A 14,915-nucleotide genomic window follows, 5' to 3' on the forward strand; every position below is an offset into this window, starting at 1 on the left:
CCCAAATGACCCTTAATTTATCCACATTTTTCTCCTACCGCTTTAGCCTCAGCTAGCATCCTCTCCTGGATCCTGCACTGTCCTCTCTGCCTTCCCCAAGCTTCCTGCCCCTACCCACCACCCCCAGGCTATCCTTTACCTTGCAGTGAAGGGACTCTTTCTAGATTGGAGATCTGGTTACATTCTTTCCCTGGTTAACCCCTTCAGCAACTGCATAGTGCTCTTAGGCTCAAACCCAAGTCTTTACAGTGGCCCACGTATTTTTCTCGTCTCATCTGATCTCGGAATAGCCATCACTTCCTCTGGGAAACTTTCCCTGACTCACAAACAAGATTCTGCCCCTTGGTGCTCTCTAAACTTTTCTCTCAGACCACTTAGCTCCATTAATTAAACTTTCGTTACAAGAATGATCTGACTAGTGACTGTCTCTCTCTGATTCTAAACTCTTGTGCTTGTCACAGGCTTAGCACTCAAAAGTCCCCGTCCACAGGTGGGCTCTACCTGCCCTTTGGGGAGTGGGTGGGACAACTCACATCTTCTCTGCCCCGTACCCGTGGCTCCACATGCCTCCATCCCACAGCTGTGTGTGCACCTACCTCCAGTCCCCAGCCCCCAGAGCAGAAGCAGGCACAAGGCAGGCTATGTGCTACATAAACAGCTCTACCAGGAGCGTGGGAAGCTGTCATCCTGGTGCCCAGTTCAATCTCAGGCTTCATCAAAGCCCATCTTACCCTTAGGCTCCACAAAGCACCAGGCCTGTGACTATTGCTCAGTGAATCCTGGTGCATGGACGCCACTGCCTCCTCTGCAACCCACAACACACATGTCAAAACTTAGAGAGCAAAAGAGGGTCTTTATTCAGGGGTCCGGGGCCCTGGGCTGGTAGCTGGGGGTGCAGGAGTACGACGTCGGTAGGCACCCAGTAGGATGGCATTGATGTGCTCCAGTGTCTGGTTGCTGAAAACCATGTTGAGGTGCTGTGTCCCAGGCAGAGGCAGCAGGTGCACAGGCTGTGGCTGGCGGCTCTGCCAGTGGGCACAGAGCTCGGTGCTGCGTGTGGCCACAGTGTCATCACCGTCTTCATAGAGTACCCCCACGGGGTCTGTGTAGGGGAAGCCGTGGTCAAAGATGTAGGTGTTGGGTGTGGGCAGGCCCACACCATACAGACAGTATACTTCCACTCCAGGTGCTGGGAGGCCTGCCAGTAGGTCACGTGACTGTAGCCACATGTACCAGCCGTCCTCAAAGTGCAAGTCTGCAAAGAAGCGCTGGAAGTCTCGGCTTGTGTAGTTGAAGCTGGGCGTGGAAATGAACACATGGTCCTCAGGCCATACCCCTCTGGAGGGAAACATCCAAGGGGAGGTTGTTGTTATGCGCTGTTCCTCTCTCAGCTTGATGCTGGACATGATCGGGATGCCCTGGTTGTCACCTGTGAACACGAAGCAAGGTGGGTCAGGGAGCCAGGTCTGGGTACCTCGGGCCCACAACTGTCCCCAGCCCAAGCTCAGCTGGATGCTAAACCTTGTCCCTGCCCAATCCAAACCTTGACTCCAAGCCAGAGCCTCTGAGCAGGCCTGGCAATCAGTAGGTGTTCAATGTGTGCTTTTTAAATGAGAAGCCCTGATGGCACATCTGTGGGGCAGAGCTGTAGACCATCAGAAGGAGGCCAGGGAGGGGTCTCCTGAGGATGGGTGTATATCTGTGAATGTGGGAGGATGGTGCTGGTGGTTCTCCCTCAGCTAATTGGCCGCTGCACAGGGATCAGAGCTACGTTCTGGAAAGGATGATATTAGACTGTGTCTGTATTTGGCACTTATTGACATAATCTGATGACGGTTTCCCTCAGCAGACTGTGAGCTACTAGGGGGCAGGTCAAGTTTGGCTATACCCTGCATACAATGTGTGCACAACAGGTGGTAGCTATGCCTCTTCTCAGGGAAGGGCAGAAGGGCTTCTAGGGTCTGGCCCTGGCTTTGGGAGATCTGTCCTCAGTAGGCAGATCCCTGGGAAAATGGGCTCCCGGAAGCAGAAGGCAGCTGAAAGCTGCGTGGGCAGGACCTGAAACCACAAGACACAGACCTAAGTCCGTGAGTCGGGTTGCTGGGGTTCACTTCCTTTCTGCTTACTCTCCTTTTGTCACCAAAGCACCAAATCATCCAAACAGACTTCTGACAGGAGCTATTCTAAAGTCCAGGCCAGGCTCACCACCCTCGGTGGGGAGCCAGTGACAGGGACCATGCCCTAGGGGTGGTAAATTACACACTTAGCCTGACATGGTGAGCAGAAGCAGGAGTGAGGGTAGGCCAATGGTCAGCTTTATCCCCCTCACCCCAACCCCCTCATTGACACAGGTGGTCCAGGGCCTTCTCACCTGAGGCCAAGACCAGCATGGGCTTAATGGAGCCCCCCCAGGGAGCCCCAAGAGAGATGAATCCATCAATGAAGCGGTCCTTCCAGGCCTGGGGCTGGCGCAGCAAGAAATAGAGCAAGTGTAGGCAACCCAGGCTGTGACCGATGAGGAAGACAGGCTTTCCATAGGCAGTGTGCATCTCCTCCACCAGCCCAGCCAGCTTCCGGTAGTATTCCTCCTGCTGGCCTGAAGTAGGGTGGATGGGGTCAGGGCAGTGGATGGGGTCAGGGCCCATCTGCCCTACTCAAAGCCTGCAGACATACTCACTCGGCTCCAGCCGCCAGTCATAGGGGGCAGCCCTCACTGTCTCATCCCGCACATATCCGTTGTTGACCAGATTCTGCACCAGTGTGTGCATGTAACCTGTGAAGGAGGCAGCAGCATTGGAGGCTCTGGTCATGGCTCCTGTGGGCTGACCACAGCTGGGGCCCTGCCCTTTCACCAGGAAACACACCTGCCAGCTTGCTGTTGTCCAGGTACTCGACAGAGTAGGTCTTCCCAAAGCCGGGGACACGGATCTGTACACCAGGGGCATTGGACACACGCCCAGAGCTGCGGTTGTAGACAACCCTGAGGGCAGTGGGACATTCAGCGTGCCAGTAGCCAAGGGGCAGACTGTGGGGGCTGGGGCAGAGGGGATGGCACATACCTGGTGTTATCGATCCAGCAGTCCACTCCAAGGGGTAGGAACATATTGAGATCCAGCCAGATGGTGAAGAAGTCCTCTGTCTTGCGGTAGCACATCCAGTTCACCACATCTGGTTTATCCAGCTTGGCCTCCAGCTGATTCCCCAGGCAGCCAGGCACTGTGGGCACTAGCCTTCATTCTGAATTCCTTGCATTCCTCCCCCATCCCTCTGCCTGTCCTCCCAGCTCCGCCCCTTCATCTCCCATGCCCTCAACCCCCAGGAACTAAGGATGTGATCCTTTCTGATAACAGCCCCCATTCCAATCCCCCAGCAGCCCACAGCCCTGGTTCCCCTCAAGCAGGGAAGGTGCAGGGGCCAAGGCCACTGACCCCTGTCCCCATAAACAAAACACCTAGCTTGGCTGTCTATTAATGCCAAAGTCCAAGGTGAGAACAAATAGGTATGGGGGAATGGGAGCTGGAGACCTGTTTTCCAGGGGTTGGGCATCTTGTCCTTGCTGGGGTAGGGGCTGAGTGGCCACAGCTGACCAGTTTGTAATGCCCTGGCTAAGCCCTCAGGCACACCTGCCCCCAACTCCACCCCCCTAGGGTAATCAGCTCAGAGACAGGAACAAGTGGTAAGGGAAGAGGTTGATTTCTCTGCAGGACAAGCCTTTGGACCCTCAAACACTGAGGCAGCTATCAGGGCTAACGCAGGGGCAGAAGGACCTTGGCAGGGTCTGCTACCAGGAGCTGGGGCCCAGGCTCTCTGAGGTCTGGCCTGGTGCATCAGGGGCCTGCGGGGGCTTACCGAGGATGACGGGCCGTGTGTGGTTACTGAGCTCAGCCTTGGGCGTGGTGTGCGGGGGGAAGAGCACATTGAAAAGCCAGAAGGGGGTGGCAGGGGGGAGCAGCAGCCCCAGCAGCAGCAGCCCCCACTGCCATGGGGAGCCTGACGGCCCCATTCCAGCCCTAGTGCCTATTGCCCAGTGAAGCAGTCCTGGGCTGGCCTTATCTGGAGTGGGGGTGGGAGGGGCCCTAAGGCCAGTGGGAGGGACAGCCCAGCCAATGGGGGTGGCCAGAGATTGCCGGAAAGGGGCATAGCCTCAGAGAGCCAGCTCTGGGCCTGGTTTCAGTTCCGCCTTCCTCCCTTGGTGCCAGGGGAAACAGAGCCGGGGCAGCAGGAGGCCCAGAAGTACACAATGTTTTATTGAAAAAGTCAGGCCTCAGCTGGCCAGTTCCATTCGGCTTCGCTCGGTGGGGGTCCCTGCACACTGTAGCCTGAGCCAGGTCATCCTGCAGGTGGGCTGGGTCAGGCCCCCCTCCCTCCTCCCCCTTCCCCTCCTCTCTGATGGTGACATCCAAACAATAAATATGCAATAAATAGCGTGCCTGGGCAGGCTGCCTTCAAATCCCTCATCAGCTCCCACCAGTCTTCTCCTGGGGTGCTGGATGGGAAAGTCCCCAAACCTCTCAGGGTCCCACAGAACCTTGGATCCTTCTCCATTGCCAGGCCCAGGCCTGGTCTCCAAGGAGACCTAGCAAAGCTGGGTCCAGGGTGGGGCCAAGCAAAGCAGGGCTGGTGGCTGGGTGCTGGGAGGGGGCTGCTACCCTGGACACCTCCACTCTAAGCCACAAGTGTATATGAGGCTCAGGAGTAGATGGTGATCACTTCGCGGCCACCGCCACGCACCAACAGCACACGCTCGAGGCCCTCGGTCAGCACCTCCAGGAACTCCATGTCTGCAGAGCATCAAGTCAAAGAGGCAGCACCGGGACCAGGGGCACCCAGGGAAGTCTTGCCTATTAATCAGAGCTGGGGTAAGCTAGCACCCCCCAGGGGGCATCCAGGGAGAAGAGCTCCTGGCCTGACCTCCTGTGTGTCCACCTCCCCACTGCCTGCCTCTCTACAAAAGGATACAGTTTTCATCACCTTCGCTGTTCTTGGGTGGGCCAGGCATGTTCAGTAGCACCAGGCGGGCATCATGGGAGCGAGTGACAATGACTTCATTGAGCTTCACAGCAGTGTGCATGCGCCGCACATTAGACTGGTCCCTGCAGGTAATGCAGCTGATCGTAGACCCCACCCCTGGCCCACCCAATCCCACCTCTCCCATCTCATCCCACCTCCCAACCCCAGACTCCACTGTGGTTGGGTCCATTCTTACTGCACTCACGGTTTAATATGCACCAGCTCCCGGAAATTGTCAGGGGTGTGGCTGGGGTCCCAGGACTCAGCTGTCATGTACTTGTCCCGAGTCCATGTCATCTGGATCTTGTCAGCCCCAGCTGCAGACTCGTCTTCCTCGTCTGAGTACAGGCTCTCCAGCCGCAGGGCTGAGTGCCGGTCCTTGACCAGCTGGGCCTAGGGAAAATCAGAGGAGGTGGCCTCAGTATCATGGGAAAAGGGGGGCCTGGCTGGCCCAACATAATCACTTGGCTTCGTGGAAATGGGTACTGAGTTGGGTGAGGCTGAGGTGACTCACTCTGATGCCCCAAACTGATGGTGTCTCCAAAGGTCTGACTGCCACCCACCCCTGCCCCAAATAAGAAAGCCACTGACTTCTCGCTCCCGCTCCGTCTTGGTCAGCCTCATCTGCCGCAGCATTTGGGACCGCTGTTCCATCATCAGTGTCCGCTCATAGGTGTATGCAGAGATGTCACTGTTATGCTAGGGAGAGAGTGGGCTGTGAAGAATGGGCTACATGGGACAGGGTATCCGCAGAGCCACAGGGGCAGGTGACTCACCATCTCTACCACCTCCACCTCTGCCTCAAGGCGTAGGTGGTATAGGAAGATGGCCAGATCCTTCTTCATCTGGATGCTGTTGTCATCCATCTGGGCCACTGTGAAGATGCGCATCCGGCACTTCCTCCACACCTGTGGCACGGGAGCAGGTGGGTGGTTTAGTCACATTCCACCTCTCCAAGGGCCCAGCCCTTGCCACCAGGGCCCAGCCACCAGGCCCACCTTGTGCTGGCGCAGCAGAAAGGGCAAAAGCATGAGCATGCCGCCATCGTGCACAATCCACCACACGTCAATGTGGCCCTCCAGGTAGCGCTCATGGTTGCTGGGGTAGAAGGCGATGTTCTTGGGCACGAGCAGGGCCAAGTGGGCTGCCGTGGTGCAGCGCACGGTGTCTGGGGAGGAGGGCCACTGCTGACTGCTGGCCTGTGGCCCTCCAGCCTCTGCTCTCGCCTGATCCCCAGCCCCTCTCCCACACAGCCAAGCCTAGGACCTATCTATCCCATCACAAACCAATGAAGGTCTTCCAGGCACGTGGGTCTTCGCTCTGTCGCCAGCCATAGGGCCAGCCCAGCACCACGGAGTTATGTCTCATGCCACCCAGGCCACAAGACTGGATGAGGTGGGCCAGCCCCTCTCGCACCTTGCTGGCTACCACTACCTGGCAGAAGCCCTTCACCTTCTCAATCTCCATCATATTCTTGATTGTCTGTAGGAAACATACCAGCATCAGCAGGCAAGGCCATTAGCATTCCCTCTGCTGGGCTCCCTCCCAACAGAATGCCTTAGAGGTGGGGGTGGGGGAGGAGGGGGGAAGCTGCCCACCCGGAGGCCATGTTTTCAAGAAGCGGCAGCCATAACCCCTCCCTCCCCCTGTCCCTGCCTTGATCCAGCTCTCACATGGCAGCAGTGCTGTCCACCTGGCTGGTCAGGATTAGTCTCCTTCTCCTAGGAGCCAGCTGCAGCCCAGACACCTCTAGTTGGCCCCGTCCCCCAAAGCAGGCACCTGCTCAGCAGCCTGGGCCTCGCCATAACTCTCCAAGAAGCTGCCCTGGATGACAGAACCGACGATGGTCAGGCCCTTGCCAGCCTTAAGCTGGGAGGCAAAAGTGAGGAGCCGTGGGTACTTCACATGAAGGTCCTCGTCCAGCTTCAGCAGCACCAGCAGCTGAGGCCTGCAGTGGCCATATGGGGAGCCTCAGACCTGGGCCAGAGGTCTCCAGGAAGCCCCTCTTCTTCCCTTCTCAGCTCACAGGCCCCCACCAGTTTGAGTAGCAGGGATCCAAGGGCACCACTGACAACCCCAGCACAGGGAACATGGACTAGGGAGGGAGAGCCAGCACCTCTTGACCCTCCCACCCTCACAGGAACCCCCTGAGCACCTAGAGTGGTTCCTGCCAGTCTGGGTGTGAACTCACCGCCAGTTCTTCGTGTGAGGAGGCCCCTCCTCTAGCCTCAACAGTGCATAGCGGGCAGCACTCAGGGACAGGCCTCGGATCCCATCACCCCACTCCTTCTCAGCCCTGCAGTGGCCAACCATGAACTGGTGAGCCCCTGGTCCCAACCATGGGATTCTGTCCATGTGTGTGTTAAGATGGAGGGCGACCGGACCTTGAGTCACAGACCCCCAGCCCCGCACCCATGGTGGCTAGCAAAGGATGGCTCAGCTCCCCCAAACCCAGCATACAGACTATGTCCACTTGTCCCAGCCAGGTGGCAGCCCCTCACTCACCCTTGGTATTCAATGTACTTGTAGATCATGCCCGCAATGAGCATGGCGACCAGGGCATAGTACCAGGAGGAGACAAACATAAGGGCCAGGCAGAGGCTCATGCCCAGGAAGGATAGCGCCCTGAGTCGGGGGGGAAGGGCCAGAATCAGGAAAGATCAGTAGGGCCCCAAGCCTCCAACCCCCGCCAATCTCTCACCAATAGCAATCACTGTCCACGAAATTCAACCCCCATCCTGGATGGGATGGGGCTCCTAGCTTCCCCCAAAGTTCTTGTGTCAGAGGACTTAGCTCAGAGGTCCAGTGGCACTTACCAATGATAATACTTGAACCGGGGCCGCCAGTTGGGTGTCCTTAGGAGCGTCTGCACGGCACAGGCCAGATTCACAAACAGGTAACACATCAGAAAGAACCTGCAGCACAGGGAATATGTGGTACAGAGTGGCCTCCTTGGCAGCCAGGTGACTGATACACCTGATCTTCCCCAGGGTGGAGCTGGACTAGGAACTCAGAGTGTCAAGGCCCTGCCCTGTGTAGGCTCAGCCAGGTCTCCCGAGCTGGCAGATGGGACTTCTGTAAGGGCATCCACAGAGCCAGCTCTTGGAGGACGGACAAGTGTCTGCAGGTGGGAAGGTGGGCTGCGGGCAGGGGGAACACTGGAAGAGGATGTGCCGAGAAGTGCTCAGTGTCTGGGGATGGCTGGACAATATTCAGGCCTCTGGCCTGGGTGACAGTTGGATGAGGGGCTGTCATGAGTGTGGAGAAGAGAACCTCAAGGGAATACAAAAGGCTCATTTTGCATACACTGAATTAGAGACACTTGAGGGACGCCGTGGTGGGTGTAGGAGACGGGGACATGGGCTAGGCCTGCTGTGTGAGCCCTTCAGCTCGTAGGAAAGAAAGGGCAGACAAGAAGGTAGGAGGTCTTACTAGTGAGGGCAGGCCACAGGCAGAAACCCCCAGAAGGGGGAAATGGTCGGTCCCATTAGGGCTGCAAGGAAGAGTCACCTGATAAAGGCTGAGGCACATGCTCTGGCTTGGGCAGTGAGGGATCACCACCCCATGATGGTGGCAAGAACAGTTTTGGGTGTGCTATTTATGCATTGGTGGAGCTGGGCTGTGGTGGGGAATCAGAGAGCACTGACTTTGGAAGGCCTGGCTGAGGCTGGGGGGGGCTACTTCCAGGGAGAAGGAGGGCCTATCAGGTCTATAGACTGACTGGGGCAGTGAGCAGTAGTCTTATGATAACCAAGCAAGCAAGAGGGAGCATGGGCAGTAGAACGAGATGTGTGAGGAGAAATGGAGTAGCTGCTGGCAGAGGTGAACACAGTAACCACATGAGCTCTGCCTCACGGATCCCTGGAAATTGCCACATGCTGACCACCTCCCACAGGGCACTGGGAGATCTCAAATGCCCAGCTGATTCCAGAACTTTAAAACAAACGACTTCGAAAACAGATAGGTGGGGCAGTGGTGCCTTCACCAAGGCACTAGGCACCGGCTGCTTGCTCTGTCCGGGAGTGGAGGGCTCTGGCTGCTTGCTCTGAGAGGCTCCCATGGAGGAGTGTGGGACCTGTTGGTCTGCCTAAGTGCTCACTCCTGCATGCAGAGGTAGGCTGAGTTCTGCCATGCACACTTCTCCCCATGCAGCCTGATATGTCTCCCAGCTGCATCTTCAACACCAGACAGAGTCACAGGGAGGTGCTAGGGCCTCTGGCTGAGGGGTGCTGAGGGTGCAAGGAGCCCTTCCCAAGACCATTCCCCTGCCCTGCCCCCCAGCTCACATGGATAGAATGGGAGCCACCATGTCGAGGGAGGCGATGAGGATGCCCAGCTCAGCTATGAGTGCTGTCAGGAGGAGTGCCCACGTTGGCTCACCATTTGCCTTTCCATGGCCAAATACCTGCATGCACCAGGGTCAGTAGGGTCAGCAAGGGAAGAAGTTGGTCCCATCACCCCCATTCGACACCTTGGGCCACAAGCCACAGCCTGGCCTCCATCATCCCCAAGTTGCCCCTCTGGGGTTCAGGTCATATCTATGACTGTCCTGATAGGTACCACAAATTTCTCTGCCCTCCCATCTCCCCAGGCCTCTCCGCTGTGGATGAGCCATAGATAGGTCATGAGGATTCTGGCCACAAGTAGCTCTGCCAACTACTTGCACACCCTTGATGCAAGGCAGGGCCAGGGCAGCCCGCAGCAACTTCCCATGGATGGTTACGTGGCCCTGGGGCCATCACAGGCCCCAGCAGGATGCAATGCGTCTGTATTCCCTACCTCTCTACCCCAGCCAGCATGGGAGACCAGCAGTAACTAGGCTATGGGGGAGTATAGACAGGCTCACCCTGAGGAAGGGAATGATGTTGTCCTTGGCGATGGCCTGCAATAGGCGTGGTGCCCCAGTGAGGCTTTGCAGGCCGGCACCACAAGTTGAGAAGAAGGAGCCGATGACGATGACCCAGGGCGAAGGCCAAGCCAATGTGCCCACCACCAGGTTCCTGCTGACGCCATCACCGTACCTGCAGGGGCCAGGCTCAGGCCATGCTCCATGCAAGGAGCCCCGAAACTCTGGGTGGGGCTGCCCAGAGTGAGGGATGTCAGCAGTCAGGAAGGATGGCTATGGTGGGCAGAGCTCTGGCCCCTCAGCAGAGAAGGCTAGTCCACCAGCCCCTATCCTTTCCCTCAGCCCAGCCCTGGTCCTGATGTCACCATCCTCTCAGAAGAAAAAGTCCTGGTGGGGCCGGACTCACCTGGTGGCACAGACCACCATTGGCAACCAGCAGCCTGAGGACATGTGTGGGCCCACGTGTACGAGGGGAGCTGGTGTCAGGGCAGGCAAAAGCTGAGCCCCCTGCCACAGGGAGGGGCCCAGCTCACTCACTTGTCCCGGAGTACCACACCCTCGATGCAGGCGCCAAAGAGAACCACGCTGCTGAAGTCTACAGCTGTGTCAAGGAAGGCTAGGCCTCTGCTACCACTGCTGCCCGCCCCCTCAGTCCCCATACAGAACCCACACGCCCCTTGTCCTAGCCTTAGCCAGTAGACGCAGCTGAGGATTTTGTGTTGTGCGCCGACTCCTCAAGCACGTGCATGTGAAGAGTAAGGTATGTACGCGTCCACGTGTGTGTGGTATGTCTGTGTGTGCCAGCTGGTAATATATGCAGGCAAGTGCCTCCCGTCCCCCCTTCCCACCCACCCCAGGCCTGGGAAAGGATACACACAAGGGAGGTCGTAACAATGGCCAGAATGGTCCCCACAGGGATGGACTTCTGGGCATCGCGGAGGTCCCCGGAGCGGTTTGAGCCAGCCATAATGCCTCCAAAAACAAGAAGAATTCCTCAGGGGTTCCCCCGGGAGACCGGGCAGGGCTGGGTGGGCTGGCAAGAAGTACTCACCTGTTACAGAGGGAAAGAAGATGCCAACCAGCACAGTGAAGGATGTGGCGATGTCGGCCACCACGTACAGGGGCAGGCTCTCCTTCAGGCCAAGGGCATCTGTGGAAGGCAGTCCATGCTTCTCCACGACCTCGCCCTTCTCCAGGTAGGCACTCCACAGGTTTTCTGTGGGGGCAGCAGCATCACTACTGCAGCCCCACTTACTTCCCAGGGGCAATTTGGGGCAGCCCAGCCAGAGGCTACCAATGTGAGAGGCTCTGGGGGTTCAGGATACAGGGCTAGGGGAGACTTGCATCTGCCACAGGGAAGGAGCTGTTGTGGCTAGAAGTCTGACAGGCAGAGGTGGCTGAACCACCATCGGCCAGAGCATTCCCGCTGCCTGCCTCCTAGACAGAGGCCCTTTATGGCTCCTGTGAGAACAATCCCAGGCAGCGTCAGGGGCTGGTGACTGGGGAGAGGGACTGCCAGAATTTTCTGGGGGCTGCTGCATGCCTGGGATACTGGCCAAACAGGCTCTTTTCACTCAAAACCTAGCTGGCAGGAGCCAAGCTGAGAGGACACTGCTGGGCTGGGAAGGCAGCCAGACTTGCCCCCCACTCCTAAGCTGGCCACACAAGGACAGCTCTGTGCTCCACTCCCTGCCTCCTGCTCAGCCTGTGGGTCAGAAGCAGGAAGATGGGAGGGAGGACGCACCCTGGAGCACACCAGCAGCCGCGCCAGGGATGCCAGGGATCTCAGTCACATTGTTGACCAGGAAGTAGGGGTCACAGGAGTCAGTGGTAAGGTTGGGGCTGTGGCAGAAGAGGTTCCATAGCTGGGTGGCCACTGTCTCATTGTTCACCACGGCTGTCTTGGCACAGACGTCAAACTGGTCCCGGGACAGGGTCCTGTTGCCCAGCATGCATACTCTGTGGGGGGGGTGGCGGGGACCAGAAGCATCAGCACCTGCTCAGCTAGAGGCCCCAGTGTGTTCCCATCCTCCAGTCTCGGGACCTCTGGCATCAAAGGCCATCTGCTTGGGAGGAATATCAGTGCGATGCCTGGAGGTATTCCCAGGTTACTTACGGAAACACAGGAGGGTCAAAAATGGACTTGATGCCCCCGGCATAGATGGACAGGATGGAGATGATCACACAGGCCAGGAAGAGTGAGGCAAATTTGTTCACATACTTGACACCAACAAATACCACTAGGGTCATGAAGGTCAGAAAAATGGTCCCATATACCCGCATATTGTTCAAGGTGGCACTTGATGTATCGTGAGTGCCTGTTGGGTAAAAAATGGCAGCTGGCGGAGCAATGTAGGTCTGAAACAAGACAGATAAAGAAAGTTCGATCTTCCTATTTGGAAAGTGAATCCTGTCATTTTGGTTTTCTTTTTCTTTTAATATTCAGAAAAAGACACAAAAACCCATATGTTATATGAGTCCATTTATATAAAATGTCCAGGGGCACCTGGGTGGCTCAGTAAGTTAAGCGTCCGACTTCGGCTCAGGTCATGATCTCACGGTTCATGGGTTCGAGCCCCGCGTCGGTATCTGTGCTAACAGCCAGCTCGGAGCCTGGAGCCTGTTTCAGATTCCGTATCTCCCTCTCTCTCTGACCCTCCCCTGCTCATGCGGTCTCTCTCTCTCTCTCAGAAATAAATAAAACATTTTAAAAATTAAAAAAGAAAGAAAATATCCAAAATGTATAAATATGATTAATGGCAAGAAGCAAATTAATGGTTGCCTAGGGCTGGGAGGAATGGGAATGACTGCCAATTATGGGGTTTCTTCTTCTCGGGGGGATGACAATGTTCTAAATTTGATTGTGTTGATGGCTGCACCACTCCATGAATATACTAAAAACCATTAACTTGCATACTTTAGATAGGTAGCGAATTGTATGGTATATGAATTATATCTTAATAAATCTATTTTTTAAATGAATTCAGACACGGGAAACAACCTGAATACCTCAACAGCCAACAAATAAATAATGATAGTACTGGGTTATGAGCCAAAGAATAAAGTAAATATCCAAGAGTCCACACTGATATAAGTACATGATTAAATAAGTAAATGGGGAAGAGGACAAATTTTCGTTACAGAAAGAATCCAAATAATAATGTAGGAGTGTGGGAAATAGAAAAACAAAAAAACAACCCCTCACCCCTACCCTAGAAGATCCAGGAGCAGAGCCATTCTACAGGCAAAGGACCTGGGGGTGGGAATAGCCAGGCAGTTCCTGTAAACATCTCCTACTGTCTGGATCCCCAGGCATGGGCACTGGTTACCCTGTACTCCCCACGGCCCCTGCATCTCTTTTTCACCAGCTGGGGAAGTCCAGTGGGGAGGGGGAAGCTGAGTCAGAGCACACATGGGGCTCATGGAGGGGGCACTGGCCTCCAGACAAGGTCCTGTTCACTCTGGTTTAGGGACGAGGATAACATTGATCTGAAGGGCCCTGGCATAGAGCCCTGGGGGAGACAGACCTGCCAGAGCCTACACAAGCCCAGGATGTAGGCTCTTGCATGGTCACCAAGATCACTCAGTTAAATACAACAGTTCACAGACCAACTGCTATGGCTGAAATGGTGCCCAGGTGGGTGGAACACTCAGGGCCAAGGTGAAGGCAGCCAGGCCCCTTCCCTGCCTGGCCCATACTGGCAAGGGGTTGAAGGGGAGACTGGTGTGAGCGAAGATCTTCCTCCCTCGAGAAGGCCTTCTGTATAGGCCCCAGACCCTGGCCAGAGGTAAGGGGAGCATGAGCAGCCCGAGCCTATGGGAAATGGACTCTATGGACAACAGACTTGGCCAGGGCTTAGCCTAACTCACCAGCAAGATCTCAATGGCACCTAGGATGTACATGGCTGCGGCAAATGTTGTTCCCAGGTAGAAGCACAGGCCCACAGCGCCTCCAAATTCTGGCCCCAGCGAGCGGGAAATCATGAAATAGGAGCCCCCGGCTACAACAGAGAAAGTCAAGGCTTGTTTTTCTTTAAGGGGGCTTCCCCCAAAACAATCCCTCACAACCACCCAGCGTGACAGGGACTGTTTTTCCCATTTACAGATGAACAGAGGGTTGGGAGGCTTGCACAAGGCTGCATGGATAGTAAGTGGCCAGGCTGGGGCTGAACCCCATTTCCCATCTGATTCCAACACCCAGCAAGGGCCAGTAAAATGACTGCTTTGCTAGGGCAGTTCTAATCCACAGCAATGGCCACGTGGCCCTCTGTCCTCCAGCTCCCTGCACTTGGGCCAGTCCCTACAGCCTCCTCTAGCTAAGTAGGTCCCATCTCAACCTGCCTCACCCTTCCCTAGGGCTGTGTTTGTTTGTCTGACCCCTCCAGACTAATGCAAGGGCTGTGTTGTCTGTCATTCTTTTGTCCCCGGGCTGAGCAAAGGGCAGGCCCCCCACAATTCTGTAGTCCTACCTCTAAGACCCTCTCCTTAAGGGAACAGATAGGGTTGTGACCAGATCTGTGTGCAGTGCTGCTCATGACAGTGTTTAGAACAGTGGAGAAATCAATCCCAAGAGCAAGAGAATAATCACATATATTAGGTATAGGTATCCTATCAATCCTGTTTCTAACTCAGGATGGTGGGATTATGGATTCTTTCAATTTTCTTTTAAATATTTTTCTTCATTTTCAAACCTTTTTATGGTAATCATATATTGCCTTTCTCCTCATTACTTTTATATAATACTAATAAAGCTGTTATTAAAAAAAAATCCAGACACAGAGCCAAAGTTGGCTGAATAGCTAAACAGCCAAAGTGAAACAGTTTGAAGAAAAATATTCTTCAATATTTATTTGCAACAAAATAAATTATCATAGCGCTGGATTATGAGCCAAAGAATAAAATACATACTCAGACATCCCCATCAGTATAAAAATGTTGAATAGGGGCAACCTGGATGGCTCAGTTGGTTAAGCATCCGGCTCTTGATTTCTGCTGAAGTCATGACATCAAAGTCCATGGATTTGAGCCCTGAGTCGGACTCTGCGCTGACAGCATCTAG

At 55.5% G+C, this 14,915-nt stretch overlaps 2 protein-coding genes across 2 annotated transcripts in view; both read right to left on the reverse strand.

Annotated features, from left to right (window-relative positions):
* Window positions 1-833: 833 nt before the first annotated feature.
* On the reverse strand, window positions 834-4,124 carry LCAT (lecithin-cholesterol acyltransferase). The gene is made up of 6 exons (XM_077755632.1): window positions 3,850-4,124; window positions 3,060-3,216; window positions 2,865-2,980; window positions 2,678-2,773; window positions 2,372-2,596; window positions 834-1,429 (listed from the first exon to the last, which is right to left on the reverse strand). The coding sequence occupies exons 1-6, from the start codon at window positions 4,001-4,003 to the stop codon at window positions 855-857; spliced, it is 1,323 nt and encodes a 440-aa protein (XP_077611758.1). The 5' UTR covers window positions 4,004-4,124; the 3' UTR covers window positions 834-854.
* Window positions 4,125-4,226: 102 nt separating this feature from the next.
* The window catches only part of SLC12A4 (solute carrier family 12 member 4), a 16,903-nt gene continuing 6,214 nt past the window's right edge, over window positions 4,227-14,915 (reverse strand). Inside the window, exons 5-23 of the mRNA XM_077755631.1 lie at window positions 13,727-13,857; window positions 11,973-12,214; window positions 11,601-11,815; window positions 10,908-11,072; window positions 10,730-10,828; window positions 10,394-10,451; window positions 9,857-10,031; window positions 9,297-9,415; window positions 7,827-7,925; window positions 7,516-7,635; window positions 7,202-7,306; window positions 6,790-6,958; window positions 6,297-6,492; window positions 6,009-6,178; window positions 5,787-5,918; window positions 5,602-5,709; window positions 5,216-5,403; window positions 4,960-5,093; window positions 4,227-4,781 (exon numbers count right to left, since the gene is read on the reverse strand). Coding sequence (XP_077611757.1) covers window positions 4,690-4,781; window positions 4,960-5,093; window positions 5,216-5,403; window positions 5,602-5,709; window positions 5,787-5,918; window positions 6,009-6,178; window positions 6,297-6,492; window positions 6,790-6,958; window positions 7,202-7,306; window positions 7,516-7,635; window positions 7,827-7,925; window positions 9,297-9,415; window positions 9,857-10,031; window positions 10,394-10,451; window positions 10,730-10,828; window positions 10,908-11,072; window positions 11,601-11,815; window positions 11,973-12,214; window positions 13,727-13,857 — 2,717 coding nt within the window. The 3' untranslated portion in view covers window positions 4,227-4,689. The remainder of the gene's footprint in view (window positions 4,782-4,959; window positions 5,094-5,215; window positions 5,404-5,601; window positions 5,710-5,786; window positions 5,919-6,008; window positions 6,179-6,296; window positions 6,493-6,789; window positions 6,959-7,201; window positions 7,307-7,515; window positions 7,636-7,826; window positions 7,926-9,296; window positions 9,416-9,856; window positions 10,032-10,393; window positions 10,452-10,729; window positions 10,829-10,907; window positions 11,073-11,600; window positions 11,816-11,972; window positions 12,215-13,726; window positions 13,858-14,915) is intronic.

The sequence above is a fragment of the Crocuta crocuta genome, unplaced genomic scaffold (genome assembly GCF_008692635.1).
Source record: "Crocuta crocuta isolate KB4526 unplaced genomic scaffold, BGI_CrCroc_1.0 scaffold152, whole genome shotgun sequence".
In the NCBI taxonomy this organism is placed as follows: Eukaryota; Metazoa; Chordata; class Mammalia; order Carnivora; family Hyaenidae; genus Crocuta; species Crocuta crocuta.